This window comes from Bison bison, unplaced genomic scaffold, assembly GCF_000754665.1.
Source record: "Bison bison bison isolate TAMUID 2011002044 unplaced genomic scaffold, Bison_UMD1.0 scf7180017864155, whole genome shotgun sequence".
In the NCBI taxonomy this organism is placed as follows: domain Eukaryota; kingdom Metazoa; phylum Chordata; class Mammalia; order Artiodactyla; family Bovidae; genus Bison; species Bison bison.
Genome location: NW_011494727.1, coordinates 2,329,183 through 2,345,434, shown reverse-complemented (window position 1 = coordinate 2,345,434; position 16,252 = coordinate 2,329,183). Strand labels below are relative to the sequence as shown.

The 16,252-nt window shown below is 44.3% G+C and overlaps 1 protein-coding gene across 1 annotated transcript in view; it reads left to right on the top strand.

Annotated features, from left to right (window-relative positions):
* IQGAP1 (IQ motif containing GTPase activating protein 1) overlaps positions 1 to 16,252 on the top strand; it is a 105,641-nt gene that overhangs the window by 82,995 nt on the left and 6,394 nt on the right. The window contains exons 26-36 of the mRNA XM_010841070.1: positions 1 to 121; positions 2,807 to 2,947; positions 3,038 to 3,122; positions 4,463 to 4,695; positions 5,506 to 5,638; positions 7,351 to 7,453; positions 8,123 to 8,258; positions 8,652 to 8,739; positions 10,762 to 10,974; positions 11,718 to 11,884; positions 13,874 to 13,996. The exon at positions 1 to 121 is cut by the window's left edge and continues 10 nt beyond it. Coding sequence (XP_010839372.1) covers positions 1 to 121; positions 2,807 to 2,947; positions 3,038 to 3,122; positions 4,463 to 4,695; positions 5,506 to 5,638; positions 7,351 to 7,453; positions 8,123 to 8,258; positions 8,652 to 8,739; positions 10,762 to 10,974; positions 11,718 to 11,884; positions 13,874 to 13,996 — 1,543 coding nt within the window. The remainder of the gene's footprint in view (positions 122 to 2,806; positions 2,948 to 3,037; positions 3,123 to 4,462; positions 4,696 to 5,505; positions 5,639 to 7,350; positions 7,454 to 8,122; positions 8,259 to 8,651; positions 8,740 to 10,761; positions 10,975 to 11,717; positions 11,885 to 13,873; positions 13,997 to 16,252) is intronic.

Below are 16,252 nucleotides of genomic sequence, written 5' to 3'. Positions count from 1 at the left end.
AGATCTTGGCTCCAGTGGTGAAGGAGATCATGGATGACAAGACCCTCAACATCAAAACTGACCCCGTGGATATTTACAAGTCTTGGGTTAACCAGATGGAGTCCCAGACAGGAGAGGCGAGGTATGATCATCACAGCCCCTGTTTCTTTCATGCTCTTAGTATTTTCTCTCTCTTTTTAAGCAGTTAATATTTTTTTGATTTGAAAGTTAGTAATTGTTCAAATAGTTTTTCCATAGAAACCTCTTCTTTAAGTAGTTGAGTTGGTAAGTTGGTAATTTCTTCACTTATTTAGCAAATATTTATAGAGTACTTCCTAAGTGCCAGACAGTGGGTTAAATGCACATATAGCAATACGATATTGGGGACTTCCGTGGCGGTTCAGTGGTTAAGACTTCACTTTCTAAGTGGGGTGGAGTGTGGGTAATCTCTTGTTGGGGAGCTGAGATCCCACATGCCTCTCAGCCAGAACAAAACATAAAACAGAAGCAATATTGAAACAAATTCAATGAAGACTTAAAAAAATGGTCTACATTAAACAAACAAACAAAAAAATACAATAACAGATGAGACATACAGTAATGACTGAAACCAACACACTCCCTGCCCTCTGTTCATAGTTTGGAGAGATGAGACAGGCACATAGAAATGAAGTTGCAAGCTGAGAGGAGTTTTGTGAAGTTTTGTAGTTTTGTAGGGAGCTGTGATGAAGCATACAAGTGGGAGCTAACTTAGAGTGGTTGATGAGAGCCTCTCTGAGTGGGTGAGCGTCACGTGGCAGAGGCTGGAGGATGCGATGGGCCCTGCCGAGTGCAGAGTCTTCCTGTCCAAATGTTGGCAGATGAAAGGAGCTCAGAGAGCCTAGGACTGGAAGGACACAGGCATCGCAGAAATGGGGTTAGGTGGGAAGAGACACCTGGATCTGAGTGAGATATCTGTGTTCTGTGAGAGGGAACAGGAGATGCTGTGGGCAAATGATGAGCTGCCCTGGAACACTGCAAGTTAGGCCAACTAAATTACCATAATCCAGGAGACTTCTGTGCCTGGGCCATAGTTTAACACCTATGTTAATACATCCAGAGCAGGAATTTGTCACCAGAATATGGGAAATGCTGGGGAATACAGCTCAGAGAGCCAAAATGTTTCTGATTTTATCTAGCTTGGGTGAGGGCTAGAGATGGGAGCAGCGTGGTCTGCAGTGGGTTTCTCATTTGGTGTAGAGTAGGGTTAGATCATTGGAGAAGGCAATGGCACCCCACTCCAGTACTCTTGCCTGGAAAATCCCATGGATGGAGGAGCCTGGTGGGCTACAGTCCATGGGGTTGCTAAGAATCGGACACAACTGAGTGACTTCACTTTCATTTTTCACTCTCATGCATTGGAGAAGGCAATGGCACCCCACTCCAGTGCTCTTGCCTGGAAAATCCCATGGATGGAGGAGTCTGGTAGGCTACAGTCCATGGAGTCGCTAAGAGTTGGACACGACTGAGCGACTTCACTTTCATTTTTCACTCTCATGCATTGGAGAAGGAAATGGCAACCTACTCCAGTGTTCTTGCCTGGAGAATCCCAGGGACAGGGGAGCCTGGTGGGCTGCTGTCTATGGGGTCGCACAGAGTCGGACACAACTGAAGCGACTTAGCAGCAGCAGTAGCAGCAGCAGGGTTAGATCATACATGAGGTTCTCGGGGGGTAATCTTCAAAATTCAGATCTCCTGTCCCTTAAATGGCTCTCCCTGGCTTCTGGGAAAGTCCAGACTTAGCAATACACACAGGGCCTTCCATGACCTGGCCTCTATTTATTTTAATGTTCTCATCTCTCCTCCTCTTACCTCCTTGTGTTTGATCTTCTTTCCTAGAAGACTTTTTTTTTCTCCCATTTTTCTGAGTTCATATGTTCCTTCCTTATGGACGTCTTCTCGATTCCTCCAATCTGAGTAGAAGCCTCTTCTCTGTAGCATTCTAAGACTTCCGGTCAGCTTCTTATTGTTGCACGATGTGTTTACAGATACTTACATGTGTGTCTCTCCCACACGTACAAATCGTGAGGAACTCGGGAAGCTATCATGTCTCTAGCACTTTGATCCCAAATGCCTATCACAGTGCCTGGCACATAGATCTAGGCTCCAAAGTCACAGCTGAAAACCTGAGCCCCAGTTCCGGCCCCACCGTTGACCAGCTCTGTGAGCATAACAAAGTTACCTGGTCTCTCTGGGTCATTCTGCTTATGAAAGACACAGCCTCGCCTCAGGCTGTTGGTCTAGCATGCCGCTGTTGTTCATTTGCTAAGTCATGTCTGACTCTGCAACCCCGTGGACTGCAGCACACCTGTCCTCTGCTATCTCCCGGAGCTTGCTCAGACTCGTATCCGTTGAGTCGGTGATGCCATCCAACTCTCATCCTCTGTTGCCCCCTTCTTCTCTTCCCCTCAATCTTTCCCAGCATCAGGGTCTTTTCATGAGTTGGCTCTTTGCATCAGATGGCTGAAGTATTGGAGCCGCAGCATTAGTCCTTCTAATGTATATTCAGGGTTGATTTCCTTTAGGATGGACTGGTTGGATCTCCTTGCTGTCCAAGGGACTCTCAAGAGTCTTCAACACCACAGTTAGAAAGCATCAGTTTTTTGGCACTCAGCCTTCTTTGTGGTCCAGCTCTCACATCTGTACATGACTACTGGAAGAACCATAGTGTTGACTAGATGGACCTTTGTCCAAGAAAGGAAAATCTGTCACTGCTTCTACTTTTTCCCCTTCTATTTGCCATGAAGTTATGGTCTAACATACTTGGGGGTAATTTTTGCTTTCCCAGCAAACTGCCCTATGACGTGACCCCAGAACAGGCCCTCTCTCATGAGGAAGTCAGGACGCGGCTAGACAATTCCATCCGGAACATGCGGGCTGTGACTGACAAGTTCCTGGCAGCCATCATCAGCTCTGTGGACAAAATCCCGTGAGTGTCGCCCACTGTGGCCCCCTTAGAGCCCAGCACTAGTGGCCTTCAGCTCCCAGTCCTTCTCACCAAGTTTTGTCTACCCTACAGCTATGGGATGCGCTTCATTGCCAAAGTGCTGAAGGACTCCTTACACGAGAAGTTCCCGGATGCTGGTGAGGATGAGCTGTTGAAGGTAAGACCAAAAGCTGGCATGTTCTTTCCCTTCCGATAATAGCCCTTGGAGGGAAAAGTGCCCAGACCAAGCCTGGACTTCGACCTTCACTTTGTTTGTTTTAGTCGCTTAGTTGTGACTGCCCCTGTGAGAACCCATGGACTGGCCTGCTGGTCTCTGTCCATGGGATTCTCCAGGCGAGAATACTGGAGCGGGTTGCCATTTCCTTCTCCAGGACTAAGCCTGACCTTGAAAATGAAAAGTAAAGGTGAAAGTCTCTCATTCGTGTCCAGCTCTTTGCGACCCCATGAACTATACAGTCCATGGAATTCTCTAGGCCAGAATACTGGAGTGGGTAGCTGTTCCCCTCCTTAGACCTTTAGTAATAAGGACCTTAGCATAGATTTTGTCAGTAGCTTGCCATTGAGCCTGAGGTTTTGAAAGTGATTGTAAACAGTAAGTGATACCTCTTTTAGTTCCTGTATAGTTCCTATGTTGTTTGAATGGCACATGGCTATCAACCAAGTGGAGAAGATGGATTTTTCTGTCTTGAGATAGCATTTCTTTGAGTCCTGTCTTTTTGCTGAAGACTTGCTCCCTCTGCTGGTGGCCAGATGAATGGTAGCAAGCACAGTTTGCGCTAAGGCTGTTGCTGATGACTCTTTCTTACTCAGCTGTGCTCCCTCTTTTTTTTTTTTCCTTAATCTGAACGCTTTTTTCTTCTCTCCTAGCTCTCTGCTTTCCTACAGTGAGGCCTCGATTCTAGACTTTCTGTTCAGGTGAATTCATTTTCTTTTTTTCTGAATGCAACTCCAGGGGAAATGCTTTGACTGTCTTTGAATTCTTCTGTAGAAGAGATATGTGTTGAGTGGCTTTGATTTCAGAGGCATTAACTTGTCTGCCTTTGACGTCTGCAGCATGAGGATGGTGGGGGTTGGACAGATGATGCTAGGTCATGTTCAAGGATTTGTTTTAGCTTCTTAGAATGAGTGCCCTCCTCCATGGTAATGAAAAGTACATGTGGCTGACACGGCTTTATCTGCTGCCGTGATATGTGGACAAAGAATGCCCTAAAATGCTCGATAACAGACTTCATGTCTACCATTTTTACCTTCAGAATCTGTTCTTTCATTGTAGTGATTTTCAATTCTGTTCTCATTTTCTTTTTTTTTTCTGCATCCAGTTGAGGGATTTGGTCATTTTAGTTTCAGGCCTTGAGAAAAGGGGTGTGTGTGTGTGTGTGTGTAGAGTGTCCCCCCCCCCTTCACAGGGCCACATATTCTGGTTTTGTTAGCAAAGTCATTTGTGGCTTACTTGTTGAAGTGGCTTTTAACACCCATTTCTTTTTCCTTTGTTCCCAGATTATTGGCAACTTGCTTTACTACCGATACATGAATCCAGCCATTGTTGCTCCTGATGCCTTTGACATCATTGACCTGTCGGCAGGAGGCCAGCTCACCACAGACCAACGTCGCAATCTCGGGTCCATTGCCAAGATGCTCCAGCACGCAGCTTCCAATAAGATGTTCCTGGGAGATAACGCTCATTTGAGCATTATTAATGAATACCTCTCCCAGTCCTACCAGAAATTCAGGTAAGGAGAAAGGGATGAGGTACATAAAAGACTCTGTGGGCGTGTTTCTAACTCTTAAGGGTAAAAACGAGATGAAATACCACACCCAGAATTCCCTGGACCACAGTACCGTAGGATACGTGCCTGATGCGCTCAGAGCTCCAGATGATGATGAGGAACATATGCGAGCTATTAAAATGTGTTCTGGACTTCCCTGGTGGTCCAGTGATTGAGAATCCGCCCGCCAGTGCAGGGGACATGGGTTGGATCCCTGGTCTGGAAAGATTTCACATGCCGTGGAGCAACTAAGCCCATGTCCCGCACTGAGAGAAAGCCTGTGAGCAGCAGCAAAGACCCAACAGAGCCAAAATAGAAATGAAAAATAATATTTAAAAAATATTTTTAAAAAGTAAAATGTGTTCCTATGAAATAGACAATACTTAACATAAACATAATGTCTACATAGGCATGTGTTACTTTGCAGTCAGAGGAGAATTGGAGAGCACTTTTAGTATTTGTAAGTTAATCACTGAGTCGTGAGTTCAGGGCGTTGTCTTCGAGAGTTGGGTCCACTAACAACAACTGGTGTTTGAGAACCGTCTTAAATTACGGTTGAGCGGTTCTTGTGGGCAGAACTAGAATAAAGGGAAAGAGCACCAACGTCCCAGGGCTGTCAGGCACAACGGACATGCTGTGGTTTCTCTCGAGTCAACCGTCTTGCCTGGCTTCTGTTTGAACTCACCGTTCTAAGGGTTTGTGGGGTGTCCTTCCTTCATCAGCTTCTTAAACGCGTGGCACTTGTTGGGGCCTGGCTCCTGTGTTTATTTTCAGACGGTTTTTCCAAACTGCTTGTGATGTCCCAGAGCTTCAGGATAAGTTTAATGTGGACGAATACTCCGACTTAGTGACCCTCACCAAGCCAGTGATCTACATCTCCATCGGCGAGATCATCAACACCCACACGGTAAGTATTCTTCAGTGACGTAATTCCATTGCTCTGTCTTAATTGCCTTCTCTGGCTGCTGCCCACTGTCTCTGGACGCCAGATACCTCCCCATCCTTAGATCTTACTGACATTATATCTGCCTTGTTTCTTATCTTCCTTTGCTTATTTTTCTTAACTTTCTCCAAGTGATCCCCAGGCCACCTGTGTCAATATCATCTGGGCTGGCTATTAAAAACGAAATTTCCGGAACCCCACCTCAGGCCAGCTGAATCAGAAGCCCCATGGGTGGGCTTCAGAATTTCTGTTGTGACCCCTGATATAGTGACTGGATAAAATACTGTTTTTACAATTCATTCCTTTTCCCCTTTGGGGGCATATAGAACATGAAATGAGGAAGTAAAATGAAATTTCAGTGATTGTCATTTTTGACGACATCACCATGTAGGATTTGGCGAATGGCCCTGAATTAATAATAATGTTGATCTGATGCACTTTTCTCTGAATTAAAAGATATTATATACCAGAAGCTTTACGCGAAAGCATGAGTATGAGTCATTTGAACTGGTTGTAGAGTACATTGATAACTTGAGTATTGAAGCCTGTGAGCTTCCTTGTTCTTTCTTCTGTAGTAAAGTCGCTCAGTCATGTCTGACTCTTTGCGACCCCATGGACTTTAGCCTACCAGGCTCCTTTGTCCGTGGGATTTTCCAGGCAACAGTACTGGAGTGGATTGCCATTTCCTTCTCCAGGGGATCTTCCCAACCCAGGGATCGAACCCAGGTCTCCTGCATTGCAGGCAAATGCTTTACCGTCTGAGCCTCCAGTGAAGCTAGTTTTCTTCTGTATGGTGCATTTAAATCCTTTATAGCTGGTACTGAGATGGGAAACAGTGGAAACAGTGTTAGACTTTATTTTTTGGGGCTCCAAAATCACTGCAGATGGTGACTGCAGCCATGAAATTAAAAGATGCTTACTCCTTGGAAGGAAAGTTATGACCAACCTAGATGGCATGTTCAAAAGCAGAGACATTACTTTGCCAACAAAGGTCCGTCTAGTCAAGGCTATGGTTTTTCCTGTGGTTATGTATGGATGTGAGAGTTGGTCTATGAAGAAGGCTGAGTGCCGAAGAATTGATGCTTTTGAAGTGTGGTGTTGGAGAAGATTCTTGAGAGTCCCTTGGACTGCAAGGAGATCCAACCAGTCCATTCTGAAGGAGATCAGTCCTGGGTGTTCTTTGGAAGGAATGATGCTAAAGCTGAAACTCCAGTACTTTGGCCACCTCATGTAAAGAGTTGACTCATTGGAAAAGACTCTGATGCTGGGAGGGATTGGGGGCAGGAGGAGAAGGGGACGACAGAGGATGAGATGGCTGGATGGCATCGCTGACTCGATGGACGTGAGTCTGAGTGAACTCCGGGAGTTGGTGATGGACAGGGAGGCCTGGCGTGCTGCGATTCATAGGGTCACAAAGAGTCGAACACGACTGAGTGACTGAACTGACTGACTGAGAGAGTACCAGTATTTCTTCTTCATACATCACAGGCCAGCATGTTGCTCTATGTGTCATGTTGTTTATTTGGGTCAGTCTGTTGAGGATTAACTTGTCAGTTCTTGAAAACACAGGAGTTTTCTTATCTAACCTCTTTTGTGCTGTTAGGTGGTCTGGGTGGGGCTGGGGGATGGTGGGTTGAGTGTGTGAATGGAATTGACCCTTGGATGTGTGGCTGCAGCTCCTATTAGACCACCAGGATGCCATTGCCCCGGAGCACAATGATCCGATCCACGAGCTGCTGGACGACCTCGGCGAGGTGCCCACCATCGAGTCCCTGATAGGTAAGGTTCCGACGTAACTGCCTGGAAGCTGGAGATGGGGAGCGTGGCAGGAGTGCTGTGATTGTCTCCTCATCTGTCTCCACGCTGTTCGTGCTCCAATTACACATCAGGGAAGAAATGAGGTGCCATCCCCATCTGTTAGGAACTGAAGTCCAGTGGATAATGGACTCAAATATAATGCATATTATAAATGCTCAGATATAATACATATCTGAGGATGAGATGGTTGGGTGGCATCACCAATTCATTGGACATGAACTTGGACAAACTCTGGGAGATGGTGAGGGACAGGGAGGCCTGGCCTGCTGCAGTCTGTGGAGTCACAACAAGTCAGACACAACTTAGCAACTGAACAGCAGGAACAATACGTATAATTATGTAACTAGAAATGATAAGTCCTATAAAGGAAATGAACAGGATATTTTGAGAGAGAAATATTACAGTGTTGATTTGTCAAACATTTATTATTTTATTAGGGATCCTTTGTCTTAATCATTTGGCATAATATTTTTTTTCTCACTAAAGGATATCCTTGCCACAAGGTACATATTGGCTGGTTCAACTGTCTTCTTAAACTTGCATTTTCTTTTATTTGAATTATCATCTATTCTCCAATGTCTTTTCTCTTTATTATATTGATTTATTTTTCCTACCCTTCCAAAACTTTAGGAGAAGGTGCTGGCAATTTAAATGACCCAAATAAGGAGGCACTGGCTAAGACGGAAGTGTCTCTCACACTGACCAATAAGTTCGATGTGCCTGGAGATGAGAATGCAGAAATGGACGCTCGGACCATCTTACTGAAGTGAGGATTGAAAGGAGGAGGAGCGGAGTGACTGTAACCCAGTGATCACGCCTGTCCCTTGGTCTTGCTGAACGAGTCCACTTGTTCATACCTAAAATGACCTTGGCCATTTAAGCCCAATACAATTCTGGTCATCTCCTGTAGTATAGTTGGCACAGAACTTACCTGCCTTATTTGCTAATGAGATGCTGAAATGAATTTGCATCTCTGAGATCCTGACCTTAGTGCCCACTCTGTCATAGCTGCAGGAGTGATCCTGGGGCTTCGCGTACCTGTGTTAGGGCTGCCCAGTGGGACTCTGGGAGGCGGTGTTTGTTCTGCTCCTGCTGAGGTCCCTTCAAGAGGAAGCAGGACAGGTGCTAATGTTCAGATGTCTCCTGAATCTCCTTTCAGCACAAAACGCTTAATTGTGGATGTCATCCGGTTCCAGCCGGGAGAGACCTTGACTGAAATCCTAGAAACACCAGCCACCAGTGAACAGGTAAAGTTTGGGGGTTATCGTGTACCGTAATTAGATGGACAGGTGCTCCTGTGGGGGGCATGTGACGGGTGACACAGATGGTGATAGGCGGTCACTGGGAGGTGGGCCTGCATGTGTCTGCAGATGGCAGCATTCGGGGCTTCCTGAGAAAGCTGTTGGTCCCTAAATCCAGAGGTAGATGTTTCTAGGGCACAGAGCTCACTGGCACTTGCACACAGTCTGTTTGTGTGCTTTAATTTAACCTGAAACAGAATCAGTGAGTCTGCCCAGAAATTTATTGAATATTGTATTTCTAAAATTTTAAAAAATTTTATTGTTTTATTTTTTGGCTGTGCTGGGTCTTTGTTGCTATATGAGGGCTTTCTCTGTTTGCCGTGAGCATGGGCTTCTGACTGCAGTGGCTTCTCTTGTTGCAGAGCACAGGCGGTGGGGCATGAGGGCTTCAGTAGTTCTGGAGCATGGGCTTAGTCGCCCCGAAGCATGCGGGATCTTCCCAGACCAGGGATCGAACTCATGTCTTCTGCATTGGCAGGTGGATTCTTAACCACTGGACCGCCAGGGAAGTCCTATAGTTAGAATTCTGCTAAATGCCTTGGTAGGTAGGAGAGAAGAGTAGAATATGGCTCCTGAGTTCTGTGAACTCATGATACATTTTGATATATGTGACATACAAACTGAAACAATTAGAAAACCACTGAAAATTCACCATGGTCTTGACCCTAAAAATAATAAAAATTAAGAAAGGGGCAAGTGAGGAGCAAAGCATCAGGAAGGTATGGGGCTTGAACCAAGGTTCCTCATTTCACAGATGACAAAACTGAGACCCCCTTGAGGTTAAATAACTTGCCCACGATCATTTGCTTACAGTAGCAGAACCAAACTTGGATCTGGTTCTGTCTGACTCCAGTTCATGCTCTTTATATCACATGATAAGCAGTAGTTTTGATATTAGAAGAAAAGGGAATATTGGGAAAGGAATTGCTCCAGGTTGGGAAAAATCACAACCTTTCTGAGTATAAACATCCATAGTATAAACAATTCAAAATAGGGTCCCAGAACCTTAGCCACATGCTAGGATCTGTCAGCATAGAGGTGATCATTGAGGTTTTGAGAGAGAACAGTCATAAAGAAAGGACCCTGGGTCCTTTGAAGGCACCAGCCCTTGCTAGGACAAGGAAGGTGTGCAGAGAAGATGAGCAAGGCAACAGCTAAGAGAAGGCACTGGATTTGGGGTGAGAGGAATGGTAACGAGAACTGGTGATGATAGCCAGACTTTGAGGACAGTGCTGAAAGAAGGGGAAGGCAGGTGTGGATTGTTTGTTGGGTGGGAACACAACAGACAGACATTGGTTGGTGACTAGGAGAAATACCAGATACAAGAAGGGTCTCTTCGCTGGCGTTTGCAGCACGTTTGAAAGCAGAGGGCAGGCTTGAAGGTGATCCAGCTGTGACGAGGTGGGGGAATAAAACATTAACCCCCACTGGCATTGCATTGGTGTGACTGTCACATTCATCATGCCAGGTTTCAAGTAAAAGTAAATGGTTTCCATATCCCACATGCGATAGGGAAAGAGTAAGGGATTTTGCATGCAGTAGAGTTCAATCTCCTGATTAAACTTCGGAGTCCAGGAAAGAAGCCAGCATCTTGGGACTTCCCTGACAGCCCAGTCGTTAAGACTTCGCCTTCCAATACAGAGGGTATAGGTTCAGTCCCTGGTCAGGGAGCTAAGATCCTGCACGCCTCACAGCCAAAAAACTGAAACCATATTGTGACAGGTTCAATAAAGATTTTTTTAATGGTCAACATAAAAATAAAGGACGCCAACATCTAGCTTCATAGGTGTTTCTCTTCTAGATGAAAGGAGAACGGCCTCTGCTTCATGCAGTTTGTCTCGTGTTGGGCTGGGGGACGGGGGCTATAAATTTGTTACCCTCTGTTTCTAGAATAGAGTGTGTGAGCTGTATAGGCTCCGGTGTGGGTTAGGGTGGAGGCCCTCCACGACATCCTCTTTCTTGCTGTAGGAAGCAGAGCATCAGCGGGCCATGCAGAGACGCGCCATCCGTGACGCCAAAACTCCGGACAAGATGAAGAAGTCCAAAACCATAAAGGAAGACAGCAACCTCAGTCTTCAAGAGAAGAAGGAGAAGATCCAGTCAGGCTTGAAGAAGCTCACAGAGCTCGGCACCGTAGACCCAAAGAACAGATACCAGGAGCTGATCAATGACATCGCCAGGGTATGGCATTTAGGGGACAGCAGTGGTCTGGCTGTGTTGAAAGCTGTCTCAGAGGCTTGTGGGGACACGTTAGCTGTTCCAGGGGCAACATACCTTTAGTTCACGGGCCGATTCAGGTCCTCTCCTCCCGGGAATCGCTTCTGGCCCTTCCAGCATAAGGTCCCAGCCTGCCCTCCCATGGCTTATTCCATGGCCTAAATCAGTAGGAGGAACAGCCTGATTAGAGTTTCCTGTGTCTCAGTTTGTCTTTTGACCTTAAAGAATCCCTCTGGCTCTTTTTAATGATAACTGTGCAATAGAAATTCGCTTCAGATCGATTATCACATCCTAGATTTGTGTGAGTCTTCTCAAGTAAGGGGCTCTGGTGCAGGCCAAGGAATTTATGCGTCTTCTGCTGTTGCACTAAAGGCACACCACACACACCTCGCAGCTTGGTACTTGTTATATTAAAATTATTTTTTTCTCCCTCTCCTGACAACATATTTAAGATGTATAAACAAGCTTTGCAAGTTGATTCTGAGACTGTCTGTGAAAGTAACCCATTTTCCCTGCCTCTAGAAAATAGAGATGGGGGGAAAATGGATAAGGTCTGAATTTCTTTGTTAATTTTTGAGCATAAAACTGCTGCCTATGATGAACATGTGGTCAAGCAAGGCCGAGTTAAACACTGCCAGATTCTAGTGTTAATGGTTCGAGAAGCACATGACATCATTATTTTTGTGATTTTAATAATTATGTCTCAGGATATTCGGAATCAGCGGAGATACCGACAGAGGAGGAAGGCTGAGCTGGTGAAACTGCAGCAGACATACGCTGCCCTGAACTCTAAGGCCACCTTTTATGGAGAGCAGGTGGACTACTATAAAAGCTACATCAAGACCTGCCTGGATAACTTAGCCAGCAAGGGCAAGTGAGTATCTTTATAATGAATCAATGTCAGGGGAAGACGCAGAGGCAACTAAAGTGACATTGGCGCTTTTTACTGACAACACACTGGATCTGTTTATTGCATTAGTCCTTTGTTTGGCTTCTAACCGTTTGTAATTTCCTAGTTCCATTTATTATGTGTGCGTGCGTGCTAAGTCACTTCAGTCGTGTCCAACTTTTGTGACCCCATGGACTGTAGCCTGCCAGGTTCCTCTTTCCATGGGATTTCCCAGGCAAAGATACCGTAATGGGTTGCCATTTCCTTCACCAGGGGATTTTCCCGACCCAAGGATCGAACCCAAGTCTCTTACATCTCCTGCATTGGCAGGCAGGTTCTTTACCACTGAGCCACCCGGGAAGCCCTCCATTTGTTATGGTATGGTGTAAATAAATAATGTGTGGAGGGTTTCAAGGATGCTTCTTTCTAAACATCCTGTGCTCCAAAGTATCTTCTCGGCCCTAGAAATTAAAGAACCTTGTAAAGGGGTCATTTAGTGGCCCCTAAACCAGGATGTGCCTCAAAACTCACTTAAGAAACAATATTAACATAAATAGTTAAATTCCTTGGCCTCAGTACTTCCTGAGCACAGGCTCCCAGACCATGATTTTTTCTCAGCTTCCAAGGAAGAACTGATGCAGCCTCCTTGGTGCTGGCCACAAACCATCAGTCTGCCCATTTTTCAGGGAGGGAAATTGAAAATCCATAGAGGTGAAGTGATTAAGCATAGGTTCTGCTTGCTAGAAGGCTATTTATTATTTACTCCCAACTCTTCATTTTGAGACTTTTCAAACCCCAGAAAAATCTATGAACAGAACCATAAGCACCCATGTACCTTTCAGCTGTCAATCGATGCACTGTGTTTAGCCCATCAGCTTCCCCTCTCCCTAGCCTGCTTACTCTTCCCATCTGTGTCTTTTCTCTCCCTCCCTGAAGACTTCCCAAAGTAAGGCAGGGCTGACGTGAAGGGGTAAAAATCAGATTCACGTAGCTGAGCCCACGGAGTTGGCGCCTCTATCCTTCTGAAATGTCCCTGTCATTCTCTGAGCAGCTCTTGACTTTGTGACATAAGATGTTTCTGGTTCAGTTTGTATTTTCCCCTCTCCAGGCTTGGAATCAGCTATTTTTCCAAACATCCTTTGTTCCTTTTAATGAAGAATGGTATTTAGAAACCGAAATCTAGGGACTAGATGTGCTCATTGCCAGAGCCATTATTGTTTCAGGCCTTCTAAGCAGACAGAGCTAGGCTCTCATTTCCTTTTTAACGGCTGCATGGTATTCCACTGTGGAGATAAAGTGACCGCTGAGTCAGTTCTCCATCACAGACATTGACGTTGTTTCCAGTTGCTTATTATAAAAAATTCTGTTAACAAATAGCCTCTTGTGCATATATCATTTTGCAAATGTAGGCATATTTTTTTAAGATAAATTTCTAGAAATGTAATTGCCAGCTTCAAAATGTTATGTAGTTGTGATTTTGATAGATACTCAGTTGCCAGCTGTAGGGATTATTACTTTTTATACAACTACCAGCTTTTCTGTCCCATTTCTTGAGAGCCCTCCCTCTAGAGTCCCAGATCCTGTTCTCGTTCGTCTCAGTTCCTCCCTAGCTTACTTTTCTTACCGCTTCTTGCCTTGATTATCCTAGTGGCCTGCTAACATCTGTTTCTTTTTCCTTGTTCCCATTCCTCTGTGTTGCTGTGCTGACTTAAACTTTTTTAAAAATTACACATTCTAAGGTATTTTTTTTTTTCCTCTTCACAGCCAAGGGGGCTAAGAGTGACTCCTGTGGGATTCCCTTCAGTATAGTTCCCTGAAGTAGAAATCCTCGCATTCATTTGCCATTTTAGAATTGCTTTGTTACTTACGCTTGGGTTTGGGAAGTTTGTTTTCCAACCTCATATCCTTGAGTGACTAACAGAGATTCACAGTAGATAGTAACTTATAGAAAGTGACATAATGTGGTCTTTACAGGGTCTCCAAAAAGCCTAGGGAAATGAAAGGGAAGAAAAGCAAAAAGATCTCTCTAAAATACACGGCAGCAAGACTGCATGAAAAAGGAGTTCTTTTGGAAATTGAGGACCTGCAAGTGAATCAGTGAGTATTTACTTTTTAACTTTATTTTATATATTGATTATTTTTGTTTCTGTGTTTGTCATAGCTTTATCTTATTGACTTTCTCTTATCTGGATAATCATTATTATATTTTATGTGTGTTTGTAATTGATTAATTAATCAGTTATATGCAGAATTTGGCCTAATACCCAGAGTTAGTTGGTCTTTCATAGAAGGGAATGTATTTGTATCTTTTCCCTAATAGGCCTCTATTCACATAAAGGTTATTCACTCACTTTACTACTTTTTTTTTTTTTAACATAAATTGGAATGATACTGTTTATAGTCATGTATCCAGCTTTTTCCTCATTACATGTTGTGAGCATTTTTCACATAGTTTGAATGACCACATAATTTTTAATACTATAGTTTTAATTTAACCATTTACCTATTATAGAATATTTTAAGTTGATTTTACTTTTTACAATATTACACATGTAATGACACCTTTATAATGTAATCTTTGATTCTACCTCTGAGTATTTATTTTATGATAGATGCCTAATGCAATTTCTGGTCAGTGTATAATTTTTTTTATTGTGAAAAACACAAAACATAGAATTTACCATCTTAACTATTTTTTTTAAGTAGTTTTTGGCCACACTGTGAGGCATGTGTGATCTTAGTTCCTCAACCAGGGATCGAATTCATGCTGCGTGCATTGGAAGCTGGAGTCTTACTTAACCGTGGACCGCCAGGGAGGTCCCTTTGAACGGCTTTTAAGTGTGTGGTTCAGTAGCGTTAAGTGCATTCACATTGTTGTGCAGCCCGTCTCCAGAACCTTTTCATCTTAGAAAACTGAAACTGTACCCATTAAATTACAACTCCCGTTTCCCGTTTCCCCCAGCCCTGGGAAACCAGCATTCTCCTCTCTGATTCTATGAGTCTGACTCCTAGTTGCCTCATACAAGGGGAATAATATACTTGTTTTTTGTGTCTGACTTTCTTCAGTTAGCATGATGTCCTCAGGGCTCATGCAGGTTGTAACCTGTGACAGGTTTTCTTCCTTTTTAAGCCTGAGTCGCTTTTCACTGTATGTGTGAACCACATTTTGCTTATCCATTTGTCCCTTGATGGACATATGGGTTGCTTCCATCTTTTTGCTGTTGTGAATAATGTTACACTGAACATGGAAGTACAAATCTCTCTTGAGACCCTGCTGTCAGTTCTTTTTGATGTATACCTAGAAGTGAAATTACTGGATCATATGATAAAGTCTATTTTTAATATTTTTAGGAACTGCCATACTATTTTCCATAGCAGTTGAAAAAAATTTTTTAACTCACATGTATTAATATTACAAAATATTTTCAAACAGTGTCCGAAATGTGTATGAAAGTACTTTAGTTCAGTTCAGTCGCTCAGTCATGTCCGATTCTTTACGACCCCATGAATCACAGCACGCCAGGTCTCTCTGTCCATCACCAGCTCCCAGAGTTCACTCAGACTCACGTCCATCGAGTCGGTGATGCCATCCAGCCATCTCATCCTCTCTCGTCCCCTTCTCCTCCTGCCCCCAATCCCTCCCAGCATCAGAGTCTTTTCCAATGAGTCAACTCTTCGCATGAGGTGGCCAGAGTACTGGAGTTTCAGCTTTAGCATCATTCCTTCCAAAGAACACCCAGGACTGATCTCCTTCAGAATGGACTGGTTGGATCTCCTTGCAGTCCAAGGGACTCTCAAGAGTCTTCTCCAACACCACACTTCAAAAGCATCAATTCTTCCTCGCTCAGCCTTCTTCACAGTCCAACTCTCGCATCCATACATGACCACAGGAAAAACCATAGCCTTGACTAGACGGACCTTTGTTGGCAAAGTAATGTGTCTGCTTTTGAATATGCCATCTAGGTTGGTCATAACTTTCCTTCCAAGGAGTAAGCATCTTTTAATTTCATGGCTGCAATCACCATCTGTAGTGATTTTGGAGCCCAGAAAAATAAAGTCTGACACTGTTTCCACTATTTGCCCATCTATTTGCCATGACGTGATGGGACCAGATGCCACGATCTTCGTTTTCTGAATGTTGAGCTTTAAGCCAACTTTTTCACTCTCCTCTTTCACTTTCATCAAGAGGCTTTTTAGTTCCTCTTCACTTTCTGCCGTAAGGGTGGTGTCATCTGCATATCTGAGGTTCTTGATATTTCTCCCAGCAATCTTGATTCCAGCTTGTGCTTCTTCCAGCCCAGCGTTTCTCATGATGTATTCTGCATATAAGTTAAATAAGCAGGGTGACAATAT